The sequence below is a fragment of the Ornithorhynchus anatinus genome, chromosome 11 (assembly GCF_004115215.2).
Source record: "Ornithorhynchus anatinus isolate Pmale09 chromosome 11, mOrnAna1.pri.v4, whole genome shotgun sequence".
In the NCBI taxonomy this organism is placed as follows: domain Eukaryota; kingdom Metazoa; phylum Chordata; class Mammalia; order Monotremata; family Ornithorhynchidae; genus Ornithorhynchus; species Ornithorhynchus anatinus.
The window spans coordinates 56,940,334-56,958,100 of record NC_041738.1 but is presented as its reverse complement, the minus strand read 5'-3'; the positions used below and the strand labels follow the sequence as shown (position 1 = coordinate 56,958,100).

The 17,767-nt window shown below is 46.8% G+C and overlaps 1 protein-coding gene across 1 annotated transcript; it reads right to left on the bottom strand.

Annotated features, from left to right (window-relative positions):
- Nucleotides 1-1,019: 1,019 nt before the first annotated feature.
- IL18 (interleukin 18) lies at nucleotides 1,020-17,523 on the bottom strand. The gene is made up of 6 exons (XM_029075994.2): nucleotides 17,354-17,523; nucleotides 12,967-13,062; nucleotides 12,474-12,485; nucleotides 5,598-5,738; nucleotides 3,521-3,657; nucleotides 1,020-1,403 (listed from the first exon to the last, which is right to left on the bottom strand). The coding sequence occupies exons 2-6, from the start codon at nucleotides 13,052-13,054 to the stop codon at nucleotides 1,173-1,175; spliced, it is 609 nt and encodes a 202-aa protein (XP_028931827.2). The 5' UTR covers nucleotides 13,055-13,062; nucleotides 17,354-17,523; the 3' UTR covers nucleotides 1,020-1,172.
- Between the last annotated feature and the right edge of the window lie 244 nt (nucleotides 17,524-17,767).

Here is a 17,767-nt window from a genome sequence, read left to right as displayed (position 1 = left end):
TTCTCTTTCCCTCTTCAAAACCCTACTTAAAACTCACCTCCTCCGAGAGGCCTTCCCAGACTGAGCTCCTCTTCTCCCTCTACTCCCTCTGCCACCCACCCTTTACCTCTCCGCAGCTAAACCCTCTTTTTCCCCTTTTCCCTCCGCTCCTCCACCTCTCCCTTCCCATCCCCACGGCACTGTACTCGTCCGCTCGACTGTATATATTTCCGTTACCCTATTTATTTTGTTAATGAATTGTACATCGCCTTGATTCTATTTAGTTGCCATTGTTTTTACGAGATGTTCTTCCCCTCGACTCTATTTATTGCCATCGTTCTCGTCTGTCCATCTCCCCCGATTAGACCGTAAGCCCGTCAAACGGCAGGGACTGTCTCTATCTGTTGCCGACTTGTTCATCCCTAGCGCTTAGTACAGTGCTCTGCACATAGTAAGTGCTCAATAAATACTATTCAATGAATAATCGGGGGAGACGGACGGACAAAAACAAGACAACTTAATCACGATAAATAGAATCAAGGGGATGTATACCTCATTAACAAAATCAATAGTGTAATAAAAATATATACAAGTGAGCACAGTGTGGAGGGGAAGGGAGAGGAGGAGGAGCAGAGGGAAAGGGGGGGAAAGGGGAATTAGCTGAGGGGAGGGTCCCCCTCTGCCACTTTGCTGAGTGACCCTGGGCAAGTCACTTCACTTCTCTGGGCCTCAGCTGTAAGACTGGGAGCCCTATGTGGGACATCTTGATGACCTTGGATCTACCACAGCGTTTATAATCTAACAGGCTCCAATCTCCTTCCCACCACACCAGCTGACAACCCTCATCCAGACTCTGTGGTGACCCAACATTAGCTTCCCTCCCAACTTTCCGTTCTAGAGTGCCAGATTTTGATGGGAAAAAAACCCACATTCCGACAGCCTTGTGTTAAATTGAGATTAAGAATATTTACCTGGCAGCAAGTGCTATTTTCTAAATACCACTGAAATGGAGAACAATCTGAAACCTTGATACCATGAAATCATTCCAGGAATATACATAATAGTTTATTTCCCAACCTCAGAACACCCCTGAGAGGCAGGGAGGAGCCCCGTGTACTGTACGGGCAGATAACCCGAGGCCCAACAGAGCAGCAACCCAGGTGCCCTGATTTCATCTAACTGCTTTTCTTTGGTTACTGAGGGAAAGGCTTGAGAGTCATGTGGGTGGAGTCGTTCTCATCTCCACTCACCTTCTTCAAAATCATGGTGAAATAGGAGTCGTTCTGCTTCTTTTCACAAGCCAGATAGGACCCAGGGCACGAGGAGGGCTGAAACTGATATCTATCTTTAAAACCTACGATTCCCTTTTGGAAGAATATGATATCGCTCTGATCTTCGTCGATTTTCTGTGGTACTTCACCCTTCTGCAGAGAAGGAAAACACAGTGAGTCTGGTGGATCTGCTTCTTCTGCGATACCCCCTGCCCCGCCACCCATCCACGGAGGCTGAGTGCTCGGTACAGTGCTCTTCACACAGTAAGTGCTCAATAATTGCGACGGACTGACTGAGAGGCCTGGGGAAGAGAGAAGCCGCTGGCATTGGCCACGCTGGCCCGGCGCAAGGCAGCGGCCCTGCCTCAAGGCATGGAAAAGACGCTGATCACTGGGTGGACAATGATGCCCTCAGGCCCCTTCCTCCTCAACCCTTGCTTACTGTAGACAGAGCGCTGTACTAAGCGCTTGGGAGAGAACAGTATAACAATATAACGGACACATTCCCTGCCCACCACGAGCTTACGGTCTAGAAGGGGCGACATATTGATATAAATAAATAATTTACACATATGTACATAAGTTCTGTAAGCTCATGGTGGGCAGGGAATGTGTCTGTTTATTGTAATATTGTACTCTCCCAAGCGCTTAGTACAGTCCTCTGCACATAATCAAGAAATACAATTGAATGAATGATTGAATGAATGGCTGGGATGGGAGCAGGTCAGGGCGATGCAGAAGGGAGTGGAAGAAGAGGAAAGGAAGGTTTAGTCAGGGAAGGCCTCTTGGAGGAGATGGGCCTTCAAAAAGGCTTTGAAGGGGGATGAGTCATTGTCTGTTGGTAATTGCCCTCCCTCCTCCTTCCCCCACATCATGGTTCCCGCCCTCAAAATGCACTTTCAGCCATGCCCCGCTGCCCCTCCATCCTGATCTGACTCTAATCGATCGATCAAGGCTCTTTTATTGAGCGTTCTCTATGTGCAGAGCACCATACTGAGCACTTGGGACAGTACAATACAACAGAGTTGGAAGACATGTTTCCTGCTCAGACCCTGCCCCTGGTTTTTCTCCCAGAGCCTCTTGGGTGACAAGATGCCCACCCGGGCAAATCGAAGATGGACGCTCCCCCGACCCCAATGCCCCCCATGCACTCACGGGCTGTCCCTCTGTCTGAGTAGGGGAAAGAATTGAGAGAAGCATGGTTCTTGGGATCAACATATAGTAGAGAGCAGGGGAATTTAGTCTCCGTCATTCTGGCCAGGGAGGTAACCGAATGGAATTCGAGTCCGTTCGGTGGGTCAGGGCTATTGTTGCAGACCCAGAACCCACTATGGACCCTGGGACTCTCTCAGGGACAGTCCCAGCAAACACAGCTCCAGCCCTGGCAGGGACAGTCTTTGCAGAGCACTGTACTGAGTGCTTGGGAGAGCACGCTATAACAGAATGTGAAATCTCCATATTCAGATAAGGTGGTAATAATAATAATAATGTTGGCATTTGTTAAGTGCTTACTATGCGCAGAACACTGTTCTAAGCGCTGGGGGAGATACAGGGTCATCAGATTGTCCCACGTGAGGCTCACAGTTAATCCCCATTTTACAGGTGAGGTAACTGAGGCACAGAGAAGTTAAGTGACTTGCCCACAGTCACACAGCTGACATGTGGTAACTGAGGCACGGAGAAGTCAGTTGCCGAAGGTCACAAGGCAGACAAGTAGCAGAGCCGGGATTAGGTAGAGCCGGGATTAAGAAGCAATATGCTCTAGTGGACAGAGCACAGAACTGGGAGTCAGAAGGACCTGAGTTCTAATTCCTGCTATGCCCCTTGTCTGCCATGTGACCTTGGGCAAGTCATTTCACTTCTCTGGGCCTCAGTTACATCATCCATGAAATGGGGACTGAGGCTGTGAGCCCCATGTGGGACAGGTTCTGTGTCCAACACGTTTTGGTTGTACCTACTCCAACACTTAGTACAGTGCCTGGCACATAGTGCTTAATAAATACCACTATTATTATTGTTATTGTTATTGTAATTATTAACCCAGGTCCTTTGAGTTAGCAGACATGACCCCTGCCCTCAAAGACCTTATGCTTCAAAAGGTTCCTCTCTCCCTCCCGCCATGCCAGCTGATGCCTACTTCTGGGCATAATCAATCAGTGGGTTTGCCAACTTAGGGTGGCATTCTGCTTCTTGTCACCCTCTTTCCCAGAGGGTCCCCTTTGGATCTGGGTTTCCCCTGGGTCGGCAAACCAGACAGACATTAGTCTTACTTCAAAATGGAGGATGTTTCCCTGGCAGGAAAGATGGAAAGTCCGATCTCCACTCTTCACACTGATGGTCACTGGGTAGCAACCGGGTTTGGTGTTTTTGTAGAACTGAATGATAAATTTGGTCTGAGGAGCATTATCTAAAGACAGAAGAGGACAAAGGAGAATCTTATCCACGTGAATTTGCCCATCAATCCTCCAAAGCAACTGCCCCAGTCAGCCCAAGAAGGATGCCCCCAAGTCCTTCATTCCAAATAATAATAAGATAGTAATAATGGTGGAATTGTTAAGCTCTTACTACGTGCCAGGCACTGTAGTTAGCAGTTACCTCATCTGTCAAATGGGGATTAAGACCTTGAGCCCCATGAGGGGCAGGGACTGTGTCCAACCCGATTTGCTTGTATCTATCTACCCCAGCGATTAATACAATGCCTGACATGTAGTAAGCTCTTAACAATTACCACAATTATTATTATTACAAGCTTATCAGGTAGGACACAGTCCAATGGGGAGAGAAAGAGAGAGAGAGAGACAGAAGACTGCAGTCTGCCTTGCTGCCCAGGAGCAGACAGTTATAGGATCTGCAAAAGACCCTCCCACCTCCAGTAATCTTTTTTTTAATGGTGTTTGTTAAGCATGTACTGTGCATCAGGCACTGTACTAAGTACTGGGGGAGAAACAAGCTAATCAGGTTAGACAGAATCTATGTCCCACATGGAGCTCACCATCTTAATCCTTGTTTAAGAGTTGAGGTAATTGAGGCACAGAGACATGAAGTGACTTGCCCAAGGTCTCACATTTAGTAACTCTATATATCCCAGTGTCTGGCACATTTTGTAGTTTTCTTTCTAAGCACTGGGGTAGATGCAGGGTATCTTAAAGCAGGGGGGCCTAGTGGACAGAACGCAGGTACGGGAGACAGAAGGACCTGGGTTCTAATCAGTGCTTAGAACAGTGCTCGGCACATAGTAAGCACTTAACAAATGCCATAATTATTATTATTATCCCAGCTCTGCCACTTGTCTGCTATGTGACCTTGGGCAAGTCACTTCATGTCTCTGTACCTCAATTCCCTCATCTACAAAATGGGGATTAAGACTTTGAGCCCTATATGAGACATGGACTATAACCAACTTTATTAGCCTGTATTTACCCCAGTGCTTAGTACAGTGCCTGACATATAGTAAGCGCTTACCAAATACCATTTTAAAAAAAGAAAAAAAGGGTAACAGGTGGGAGACAGTCCCTGTCGACCCACACAGGGTTCACAGTCAAAGTAGGAGGGCGGACAGGTCTTGGATTCCCATTTTACAGATGGGGTCACTGAGGCCTAGAGAAGTGAAGCTGACTTGCCCAAGAGGCAAGAGGTGCAGCAGAGAATAGAACCCAGATCCTTCTGAATCCCAGGCCCGGACTCTATCCACGAGGCCATGCTGTGTGGCTTGCCCAAGGTGACACAGTAGGCAAGGACTTTCTCATATTTCTGGTGACGCGTCTTGCCGCTGTCATTAAAAACCGTGAGCAGCAATCACTGCTCCTACCGATTATCCGAGCACCCCAAGAATGTGAGCTCGTTATGGGCAGGGAAGGGGGCAGCTAACTCTGTGGTATTGGATGCTCCCAAGCACTTAATAGAGTACTCTGCTTGTAGGAAACGCTTAATAAACTCCATTGATTGAAGGACTGACCTATTGATCTCACCTTCCCTGCCCTGACCCCCAACAGAGAGGGTTACTAGGTTACTAGTCAATCCATCAGTCAATCATATTTATTGAGTGCTTACTGTGTGCACAGCACTGCACTAAGCGCTGGGGAGAGTTCAATGCAACAGTAAACATACATTCCCTGCCCACAACAAGTTTACAGTCTAGAGGGCAAAATGGAGTTTCAGTCCTCCCTAGGGGCAGATCTGGGGCAGGGACTTCTAAGATCAATCAATCAATGGTATCTCTTGAGTGCATCCTATGTGCAGAGCACTGTACTAAGCGCTTGGGAGAGTCCAATACAACAGAGTTGGTAGACCCCTTCCCTGCTCCCAGCAAATTTACAGTCTACAGTCCAAGACAGTAACTCAACCTACCTTTAATTTCCTGTTCACTCATGGCCTCAAATCTGGGTGTGCAGCTGTCCTGTTTCATTACGAGAACTTTGGTGCTGGAGTCTTGGAACACTTGGAATTTAGGATTCCCGTGTTTCATGAAGGCATCTGATTCAAAACCATCTGCAATAGAAGGTAAAAAATGACATTTTACCGTCTACACGCCTGGTCCAGCTATTTTGTGGCTCCGTCTCCAACAGAAACATCAAGGCTGATGGAGAAACTAGATGCCAGCTACCCACTCTCCTTGATAGGAATAGACCTTCAAATGCCCCTTGCAACTCCCCTCCAGTACCTTGATTCATCCATAAATTGGAGTCAGACCTATGACTCTTTTCTTAAATGGTATTAGTTTAGCACTTACTATGTGTCAAGCACTGTATTAAGCGCTGGGGTAGATACAAACTAATCGGGTTGGACACAGTTCCTGCCCCACATGGGGCTCACAGTCTCAAACCTCATTTTATAGATGAGGTAACTGAGGCCTAGAGAAGTGAGGTGACTTGCCCAAGGTCACACAGCAGAGAAGTGGCATAGCTGGGATTAGAACCTGGATCCTTTAGGCTCCCAGATCTGTGCTTTATCCATTAGGCCACGTTGCTTTCTTGAACCTACTAATATTTTCCTGGAGGCAACAGGGGGTTGAATCCCATAGCCTTACTACCTGCTGGGAGAAGAAAAGTTTCCTTTGTTGGTCTTGAATTTAATTCTTAATGAACACCCCAACATCCTGGCATATTTCATTCATTCAGTAGTATTTATTGAGCACTTACTATGTGCAGAACACTGTACTAGCGCTTGGAATGTACAATTTGGCAACAGATAGAGACAATCCCTGCTCAATGACGGGCTCACAGTCTAAATGGGGAACCCTACATGTGAGTCAACATCAGCAACACATAACTCAAAGCAGTTGTTCAGTTCTGCTACCTGAATAGTATGCTGTCCACTGATGCACGGAGAGACCAATCAAAAATATAATAAAGGTCAGCTAGACATTCTGAAGGCCACACTATAAGAGAATGAATGTGGCATCAAGTTCCATTCTAAGCTGAAGACCGCAGCAGGTCCAAACTTCGATATTTGGTGAACGACAATTCTGGGTTTAGCCCAGTTCCTCCCATCATGATTTTCACTCAATAAACCAATCAATCATAGTTACTGAGCATTTGCCTCTCCTTCCTTTCCTCCAACTCTGCCCTTGATGCCCTGAAATCTGGCTTCTGCCCGCTCCGCTACACAGAAGCTCTGTCTACCTCTTCTACTGTATTGTATTCTCCCAAGAGCTCAGTAGAGTGCAGGGACAATTAGGGCTTAAGGATGTAGTGAGTGGAGTCTGGGCCTGGGAGGCCAAAGGACCTGGGATCTAATCCTGGCTCCACCACTTGTCTGCTGGGTGACCTTGGGCAAGTCATCACTTCTCTCTGACTCAGTTTTCTCATCTGTAGAACAGGGATTAAGATTATCAGCCCCATGTGGGACAAACCTGATTACCTTGTATCTACAATGGGGTCTAGCACATAGTGCTTAACAAACACCACAATTATTACTACTATAATAACCACATTTCCTCAGGCAATTAAGCCTTGTAGGGGTTTCCATTTGCTTGCTTGTTTTGTCATTCTGAAGGATTCAATCAATCCTATTCATTGAGTACTTACTATTTGCAGAGCACTCTACTAAGCACTTGAAAGAGGACAAGAAACAGATTTGGTAGACACAACCAACAAGGAGTGTATTTGGTATTTCCTGACAACAAGGAGTGTACAGTGTTATTGTTATCAAGTGCTGTTGAGTCGTTTCCAAATCATAGAGACTGTCTTCTGCCGAAATCCGTAACCTTTCTAAGGGTTATTATTATTATTCTTATTATTGTTATTATGGTCTCTATCCTCTGCCTCTTTCACATTTTCCCTGGAATTTTCTTAGCATCAGTGTCTTCTCCAGAGAATTAGTCCTCCTGATTGGGCAAGCCACTTAACTTCTCTGTGCCTCAGTTACCTCATCTGTAAAAATGGGGATTAAAAAATGTGAGCCCCCCCGTGGGACAGTCTGATTACCCTGTTTCTACCCCAGTGCTTAGAACAGTGCTCTGCACATAGTAAGCGCTTAACAAATACCATAATGAATTAATGTATCCAAAGTCGAGTCATTTTGCCTTCCAAAGACCACTTTGACTTAATTTGCTCCAAAAAACATTTGTTTGTTTTTCAGGCAGACCATGAAAAACTTCTCCAACACCACATTTCAAAAGAAAATCGATGCTCTTCCTATCCTGTTTCTTCACTGTTCAGCTTTCAGATCCTTACGTTTTCACTAGAAACACCATTGATTTGACAGTTTGTATTTTTGTGACAATCGTTAGGGATTCATTTCACTTAGGCCTCTTAAAGGCTTTTGTTAACAGTCTCCAGACTCCTGGTCAGGACTTTCAGCATTTTTCTACCTAAGGTCCTCGTTTTTTCCATAGTTCCTCTTTTCTAAAATTCAATGTCGGTGTTTATTTGTGGTGGGGGAGGACTTTCCTTTCCCTCTCTCACTCCTCCCAGAAAGCATATGACGTATCAAGTTGCGACCATTAATGCAGAGTGACTTTCTCACTTAATATTCCTTGCCTCAGAATAAAGTCCCAGGGTTATTTTTATCTTGTGGGTTCTAGGACCAGGTGTTTTTGAAAAATCAGCTCTTCTCCTCTTACGGATCCAATTGTCTTCTCACACTACTTCACAACTGGCAGTCTGTGTTCCTGTCCGGCTAACTAACTCACTGAGCCATGGGAAGCAGCATGGGTTAGTGGACAGTGCATGGGCTTGGTAGTCAGAAGGACCTGGGTTCCAATCCTGGTTCCACCATTTGCCTTCTGTGTGACCTTGGGCAAATCACTTCAGTTCTCTGGGCCTCAGTTACCTCATCTGAAAAGTGGGAATTAAGACTTGAGTCCCACCTGATCACCTTGTATCCTCTCCAGCGCTTAGAACAGTGCTTTGCACATAGTAAGCGCTTAACAAATGCCATTATTATTATTATTATGTGGGAGAGGGACTCTGACTAATATCTTAACTCCTATCTCCCGTAGGGCTTAGTTACAGTGCTTGGCACATAGTAAGCACCTATAACAAGTACCATAATTATTATCATTGTCCCTGACCAGTTGCAGACCTCCTGATCACCCCCTTTCTTCCTGCGTGGAACTCAATCAATGGTATTTATTGAGAGCTTTCTATGTGATTGTCTAGATGGTCTAGAGAAGACTCTTGTAAGCGCTTGGGAGAGGACAACACAACAGAATTAGCAGATATGTTTCCTGCCCATAACCAGCTTACAGTTCTAGAGGGGGAGACAGATATTAATATGAAGAAATGTCATTTATAATCAATAATTTAAAAATATGTACATAATTACATCTCCTTTTACAATCGGCAGCAATGCTCTCCCTATTTTCAATGGCCTTTTGGAATCCCACATCCGGATGGCTTCCTCTAAACATTTTTAATCTCCCCTCTGCTCTTCCCCACCCCGACATCCTGCACCAAACACTTCAGTACTTCTGCCCAGTCTAATTACTTGAGCATTTTATATACAAATCTTAATTCTCTATTCCTCTTTTCTGTAATTTATTTGAATGTCTGCCTCCCCCACTGGATTGTAAGGTCCTTGAATGTTGGGATCATGGCAAGTGCTCTTTCAAGCACTTAGTACAGAGCTCTGCACAGAGTGGGTACTCTATAATTATGATTGAGTGATTATTGAGTACACAAACAACTTCTATTTCTCTTCAATTTTTCAATTGAAAAAATGACAATTTTTTTAATGGTAGTTGTTCAGCACTCGCTATGTGCCAGACACTGTGCTGGGCACTGAAGTAGATATAAGCTAATCAGGTTGGACAGAGTCCATGTCCCATATGGGGCTCACGGTCTTCATCCCCATTTTTGTCTTCCTCCTCATTTTGCAGGTGAGGTAATTGAGGCCCAGAGAGGTTGAGTGACTGACTCAAGATCATGCAGCAGACAAGTAACTGAGCCAGGACTAGAACCCAGGTCCCTCTGACTTCCGGGCCTGTGCTCTGTCCACTGGGCCATGCTGCTTCCCTATTTGTAAAGTGCTTACTATGTACCAGGCACTGTACTAAGCACTGGGATAGATACAAGGTTGGACACAGTCCTTGTCCCACATGGGGCTCACAGCCTCAATCCCCATTTTACCGATGAGGAAACTGAGGCACAGAGACATGAAATGACTTGCCCAAGGTCACGCAGCAGATTCATTCATTCAATCGTACTTATTGGGTGCTTACTGTGTGCAGAGCACTGTACTAAGCACTTGGAAAGTACAATTTGGCAACAAATAGAGACAATCCCAACCCAACAACAGGCTCACAGTCTAGAAGGGGGAGACAGACAATAAAACAAAACAAGTAGATGGGCATCAGTAGCATCAAAATAGATAAAGAGAATTATAGAGTGGCGGAGCCGGGATGAGAACTCAGTTATCTATTCAGCACTTATTGTGTGTCAAACACTGTTTTAAGCACTGGGGTAGGTACAAGTGAATTAGGTTGGACATGGTGCCTGTCCCACAGGGGGTTCCTAATCTACAGGTTGGTCAAAGACGATATTTCAAGTCAGTTCCTGTTCTCTCCTGACTCGACTGAGGACATATTTCCCTGGTGTTGACTGGAGGTTTGCATATCAGTGAGAGCAGAAGTGCGAACCTACTTTTCTCCCTTTCCACTCCATATTATTATTATTATAATGGAGGAAGCAGCATGGCCCAGTGGAAAAAACATGCCTGGGAGTCAGAAAGACATGGGTTCTAATCCCAGCTCTGCCATGTGTCTGCTCTGGGACCTCGGGCCAGTTATTTAGCTTCTCTGTGCCCCTCTTACCTCATCGGTATAATGGGAATTAAGACTTTGAGCTTTATGTGGGACATGGACTGTGTCCAACCTGATTTGGCTTAGTATAGTGCCTGGCACGAAGTAAGCGCTATCAAATATCATAAAAAATTATTATCATTATTATTACAAGTTAATTAAAGTAGGACTCAGTTCCTGTCTTACATGGTATGAGAGAGGACAGGGATTGAATCCTGAGCATCAAGGCCTAGTGGCTAGAGCCTGGATCAGGGAGTCAGGAGGACCTGGGTTCTAATTCCAGTTCTGCCACTTTTTTGTCTACTGTGCGACCTTGGGCAAGCCACTTAACTTCTCTGTGCCTCAGTAATCTCATCTATAAAATGGGGATTAAGACTGGGAGCCCCATGTGGGACAGGGCCTGTGTCCAACATGATTAGCTTGTATCTACCCCAGCATTTAGAACAGTGCTTGAGACATAGTAAATGCTTAACAAATACCATGATCATTATTATTTATCTCCTCTCTTTCCGAGACAAGCTCTAGGCCACTCTCTCATCCCAGCTCTTCCACTTACCCACTGGAGCTCTCAAGTCGATAAAAATCCTTTCCTTGGAGACTCAGGGTTCCTCTAGACCGTAAGCTCCTTGCAGACAGGGAACGTGTCTACTAACTCTGCTGTATTGTCCTCTCCCAAGCACTTAGTACAGTGCTCTGCCCACAGCATTGTTATTATCCAGTGCCATGGAGTCGTTTCTAATTCAAAGCGACTCTCTGGATTTATTTTCTCCAGAACGACCCGTCTTCTGTCATAATCCGCAACCTTTCTAATGGTTCTTCCATTATCGTTGTTATGGTCTCTATCCATCTAGGTACCAGTCTGCCTCTTCCATGTTTTCTCTGGACTTTTCCTAGCATTAGTGTCTTCTCCAAAGAATTAGTCCTCCTGATTATGTTTCCAAAATATGCTAATCTAAGTGGTCGTTTGGCCTTTCAAGACCTCTTTTCCTTAATTTGCTCCAAAATCCATTTGCCTTTTGGACAGTCCATGGTATTCATAAAAGCCTTCTCTAACACCATAGCAAGAGCTCAATAAATACCACTGATTGATAGTAATAATAATAATGATGGTTTGTTATGTGCTTTCTATGTGTGAAGCATCAGGGTAGATAAAAACTAATCTGATTGGACGCAGTTCCTGTCCCACATGGGGCTCACACTCTTAATTCCCATTTTGCAGGGAAGAAGCAGGCCTCATGGCACAGTGGATAGAGCATGGGCCGAGGAGTCAGAAGGTCATGGGTTCGAATCTTGGCTCTGCCACTTGTCAGCTGTGTGACTGTGGGCAAGTCACTTCACTTGTCTGTGCTCAGTTCCCTCATCTGTGAAATGGGGATGAAAACTGTGAGCCTCACGTGGGACCACCTGATCACCTTGTATTCCCCAGCGCTTAGAACAGTGCTTTGCACATAGTAAGCCCATAACAAATACCAAATTATTACTTCACTTCTCTGTACTTCAGCTACCTCATCTGTAAAATGGGGAATGAGACTGTGAGCCTCACGAGGGACAGGGATTGTGTCTAACCCAATTTGCTTGTATCCACCTCAATGCTTAGTACAGTGCTTGGCACACAATAAGAGCTTAACAGGTACCACAGTTCATGAGGGAACTGAGGCCCAGAGAAGTGAAGTGACTTGCCCAAGGTCACACAGCTAACAAGTGGCGGAGCCAGGATTAGAATGCAGATGCTTCTGACTTCCAGGCCTGGGCTCTATCTACTAAGCTGTGCTTTACGTGGGGTGGATTCTGAATTGCCTTCACCAAACTGGAGCACATTCCCCTACGCTCCACCCCCGCCCCTACCCTGGGAAGAAGGTCAGATCACGAAACCAGATTTCTGCTTGGTAATGAGCTAGGGCGCGGGACTGCTCCCTCAGAAGACTATCTCTAGATCACATTTTGTGGTGTGTTAAACAAAGAAAAATAAAGTCAGGCTTTACCTTCATCTTCATCTTGGATGGCGGCGGGGGGAGGGGGGGAGGAAGAGACAAGGACATTAGCATTTTGAGTTAAAGGAGCCCATTTTCTCCCCAGTTGCATTTCCTCCCATCACCCCTTCCTCCCATCCTTGGGACCTCTATCTTCAACCCCTTCCCTCCTTTTTCCACAGCCTCCTTCAACGTGTGGAAACCCAATATTTCCCAAGCCCTAGGAAACACCCCATCCACTGACAAAATCCGGACTTTGCCCCGTCTCGGGTATCGGCGATGTGATATTTTCAATCCGGCTGTGGTTATTCCAAAGCTTTGGACTGCCTCCCGGGTAAATGGAGGTATCTAGGAGGTTGTCAATCACTCTTTAACAAGGGTCCTGGTCATGTATGAGAGCACCCTACCAGCCCAGGCCCTAGATCTGATGATGAAATGGGTTTCTCTTGTAAACCCCGAGGACCTAAACACCTGTGAAGGATGTAGAATGCTGGGTTGAATTTACCTCTGAAGTAAAATGTATCCCCATCTAGGTTTGCAATCAAAGTGAGGGTCATGTCTGGCTCCAAAACACTGGTACATCCAGCAGCCATCTCTGCACCTGAAGAAAGTCGAGATGAACAGTAAAGCCCTAACTGTGGATTGGATCCCAATTGTGGGTCCTCGGAATAATAATAATAATGATGATGATGATGGTATTTGTTAAGTGCTTACTACATGTCAAGCACTGTTCTAAGCTCTGGGGTAGATTCAAGCAGATCAGGTTGGACATGGTTTCTGTCCCACATGGGCTCACAGTCTCAATCCCCATTTTACAAATGGGGGAACTGAGGCACAGAGAAGTGAAGTGACTTGCCAGACTTCTGACTCTGTTATATTGTACTCTCCCAGGCGCATAGTAATAATAATAATGATGATGGCATTTGTTAAGTGCTTACTATGTGCCAAGCACTGTTCTAAGTGCTGGCGGGGTGGGGGGGAGATACAAGGTAATCAGATTGTGCCATGTGGGACTCACAGTCTTAATCCCCATTTTACAGATGAGGTAACTGAGGCCCAGAGAAGTGAAGTGACTTGCCCGAAGTCACACAGCTGACAAGTGGCAGAGTCGGGATTAGAACCCATGACCTCTGACTCCCAACCCCGGGCTCTTTCCACTGGGCCACACTGCTTCTCACTAGCACAGTGAGTAGCCTACAATCAATCAATCAATCAATGGTATTTATTAAGCACTTACTGTGTACAGTGCTCTGCCCAGAGTACTAAATGCTTGGGAGACTATAATACAACAGAGTTGGTAAATAAAGAAAAGCACATCCTCTTACTGGGCTGAAATGGAAGTGCACTGCTGGCTGGAAAGATTTGCCATGTTTCCTAAGCCCCTGACTAACAGGAAAGGGTGGGTTTGAGCTCAGAAGAATATCTGTCAATCAATCGAGGGTATTTATGGAGCGTTTATTTTGCGCTGAGCACTGCACTAGGCACGTGGAAGAGAATGCAGTAGAGTTGGTAGACATGTTCAGGCCACGTTTCCTCTCTCCTCAAGAACTTCCGGTGGTTGCCCATCCACCTCCGCATCAAACAGAAACTCCTCACCACTGGCTTTAAAGGACTCAATCCCTTTGCCCCGTCCTACCTCACCTCACCACTCTCCCACTACAACCCGGCCCTCACACTTTGCTCCTTTAATGCCAACTTACTCACTGCACCTCGATCCTGTCTATCTTGCCGTTGACCTCTAGCCCATGGTCTGCCTCTGGCCTGGAACGCCCTCCCTCCTCAAATCCCACTGGTAATGACTCTCCCCTCCTTCAAAGCCTTATTGAAGGCCCATCTCCAAGAGGCCTTCCCTGACTAAGCCCTCATTTTCTCTTCTCCCAATCCTTCTGCATTGCCCTGACTTGCTCCCTTTATTCATTCTCTCCCAGCCTGACAGCATTATGTCCATATCCATCATTTTTTTTTTTATTAATGTCTGTCTCATTCATTCATTAAATTTTATTTTCTGAGCACTTACTATGTGCAGAACACTGTACTAAGCACATGGAACACTGTACTAAGCACATGGTTGAGTACACTATAACAATAAACAGACACATTCTCTGCCTACAACAAGCTTACAGCCTAGAGGGGGAAACAGATAAATGACAGATATGGACATAGGTGCTGTGGGGCTGGGAGGGGAAAATACATAAAGGGAGCAAGTTAGGGCGACACAGAAGCGAGTCGAAGAAAGGGAAAAGAAAGCTTAGTCAGGGAAAGCCTCTTGGAGGACATCTCCCTCTCTCCAGATTGTAAATTCATTGTGGGCAGGGAATGTGTTTGCTTACTGTCATAACGTACCCTCCAAAGTGCCTAGTACAGTGCTCTGCACAGAGCAAGTGATCAATAAATATGACTCACTGACTGATTGCCCATGAGAAGCAACATGGCCTAGTAGAAAGAGTTTGGGCCTGGGAGTCAGAGGACCTGGGTTCTAATCCTTGCTCTTCCAGTTGCTTACTTTGGGACCTTGGGCCACTCACTTCACTTCTCTGGGCCTCAGTTCCCTGGGATTCAACCTCTGACCTCCCTTCTACTTAGACTGTGAGCCCCATATGGAACCTGCTTATTTATTCAATCGTATTTATTAAGCCCCAACTGTGTGCAGAGCACTGTACTAAGCGCTTGGAAAGTAAAATTCAGCAATAAAGAGAGACAATCTCTGCCCAGACCAGGTTTAAAGTCTAGAAGGATTATCTTGTATTTACCCTTGTGCTTAATCCAGTTCTTAGCACACAGTAAGCATGATTTAGAGAAGCAGCATGGTTTAGTGGCTAGAGCTCGGGCTTGGGAGTCAGAGAACATGGGTTCTAATCCTGGCTCTGCCACTTGTCTGCTGTGTGGCCTTGGGCAAATCACTTCACTTCTCTGCACCTCATCTGTAAAATGGGGATTAAGATTGTGAGCCCCACATGGGACAACCTGATTATCTTGTATCTACCCCAGTGCTTAGAACAGTGTTTGGCACATAGTAAGCACTTAACAAATACCATGATTTAATTTTTTTTAAATTGAACCAATGCCACAATTATTACTAAGGAGCACACAGTCTAGAGGGGGAGGTGGGCATTAAAATAAATTACTGATGGGGGAGAGGGTAGGAGAGTAAAGGGTATGTACTCAAGGGTTGTGGGGGTGGGGTCGAGATCAAGTTCTTATGGAGGGAGCCGCAGTTGAGGGGGCTGAGAGATCTAATTTCACCTGGTGCAGGCCCGGACCCTGGGGTCGATCCCAAAGTCCGTCAAGGGATTCACCTTATCTTAGAACTCTAAGATCAAGGTGCTCGGTGAATAAGATAAGGCGGGGTAATCACGTTTCCGGATTCCAATTGTTCTTTTATTCTGCCAAATTTTAAAACATTTTGTACATTTAACAGCCAGTTAATTACCCGGGCAGAGGAGTGAGAGACTCATAAATGAGCACTGCAGGTCTAGGCAAGAGTTGAAACAGGAAATGAAAAGTTTCTTATCTACTGGACAAGTCAAGAGAGAAGTAAGCCAAATTCTAACTACTGGCTAACAGTCATGTTTTCCCTTTCCAAAGGCCCATCGGCAACCCAGAAAATAATTCCATAAGGTCAAAAAATGACAGCATTTCTCCGGGGGCAACCAGGTTGGAAAGAAGAGGTTTTGAGATGGGCTGACAATTTCTAAACCTTTTGAGGGGGCAGGGTGTTGGCAAAATCAGACTTTCGGATGGTAGCTGTGACTGTGATATTCAGGTCCCCTTGGGAAGAAGCACAGGAAAGAGGAGGAGCAGTGTGGTCTAGTGGAAAGAGCACCGACCCACGAGTCAGGGGAACTTGATTCTAATCCCGGCTCCTCCACTTGTCTGCTGTGTGAACTTGGGCAAGACGGTTCACTTCTCTGTGCCTCAATTCCCTCAACTGTAAAATGGGGATTAAATACCTGTTCTCCCACCCGTGAGCCTCAGATACGACAGGGACCGTGTCTGGCCTAATTACCCTAGCGCTTTGAACAGGGTTTGGCACAAAGGAAGGACTTAACAAATAAATACCATTAAAAAAAGCCTAGGAAACAGCTCTGCTTTGCCATCCCTGCCCTCATCCCATCTTGGATTCCTCTTTTCCAAATAGCAACGGTTCACTCGCCCCTCCTTATCTAAGGGCAGTGTTATACAGTGGACATGGCACCAGTTTACGATACGGATGCGGGTTCAGTGTGCCCGTCAGTCGTACTTATTGAGTGCTTACGGTGCGCAGAGCACTGTGCTAAGCGCTTGGGAGAGTACAAAACAACATTAAACAAACACGTGCCCCGCCCACAACGAATTTACAGTCTAGAATAAACGGTCCTTAAGTCTCCGTTTCCCCAACCCCTAAAAAGGGGGCAATACTCCTCGCCCCTCCCTGCCTCACTGGGATGTTGGTTGGATAAAATGTGGTAAGTGAGGTGCAAGCGCTCTGGGGGGTGGGGATGTGTGTGTGTGGCCCTGGTTGTGTGTGGGGGGTAGGCGTCGTTATTTCCAGGTCTTCGAAATGCGTTGTCCTCAGTGTCTTCGGGCATTCCCTCCCCTGCTCCGGGGCTGAGTGAGCAGAGCAGGGACCAGGAGGGAGTCGGCGGGGGCGAGGAAGGGGAATTCCCTTCAACCCAGAAAAAGTTTTCGAGAAGGTCAGGGTGTCCTGCCTGCAGCTGCCCTGGAGGTCGGGGTGAGTGTGTGCGTGTGTGTGTGTTTGGGAGTGTGCTGGGGGGCTTTGGGGGGATGCCATTTATGCCCCCTCCCCAGATCCCACCTTTAGCCCCCCTCCTGTCCCGTCCCGTCCCGTCCCGTCCCGTCCCGTCCCGTCCCGATGGTCCTTGCAGCCCCCGCGGAGGGGCGCGGGCTCCTACCTTCCCACGGGGTCCTCGGGCCGTCCTGGGGGCGGGAGGTCTTGGAGGACGGCGGGTCCTGAAGGACGGGACGGGGGGTCCTGAACGGGCGCCGACCTGCAGGACGGGACAGGGCGGATTGGAGCGGTGGTTGTTGTTGGTGGTGGTGGCGGCGAACCTCCTCTTCTCGGGCCCCGCCCCTGCCCGCCCCCCTCCCACCCCTTCCCACCCGCTCCCGCCCCGCCCCTCCGTCAAGGAGCAAAGGCTCCCTGCTCCCTTTCCCTTCTCCCTGCTTTCTTTCCCTGCTCCCTGTTCCCTTTCCCTTCTCCTTCTTTTCTTTCCTTTCTCCTTCTCCCTGCTTTCTTTCCTTGCTCCCTGCTCTCTACTCCCTTTCCCTTCTCCCTGTTTTCTTTCCTTTCTCCCTTCCCCTTCTCC

What these genes read in the sequence shown, in the direction of transcription:
- IL18 (XM_029075994.2), bottom strand. Translation starts at nt 13,054, where the DNA reads ATGGCTGCTGGATGTACCAGTGTTTTGGAGCCAGACATGACCCTCACT. An exon ending in GAGTGAACAGGAAATTAAAG is followed by an intron (nt 3,658 to 5,597) that starts GTAGGTTGAGTT and finishes TTCTGTCTTTAG; the next exon opens with ATAATGCTCCTCAGACCAAA. An exon ending in GAAACATCCTCCATTTTGAA is followed by an intron (nt 1,404 to 3,520) that starts GTAAGACTAATG and finishes CCTTCTCTGCAG; the next exon opens with AAGGGTGAAGTACCACAGAA.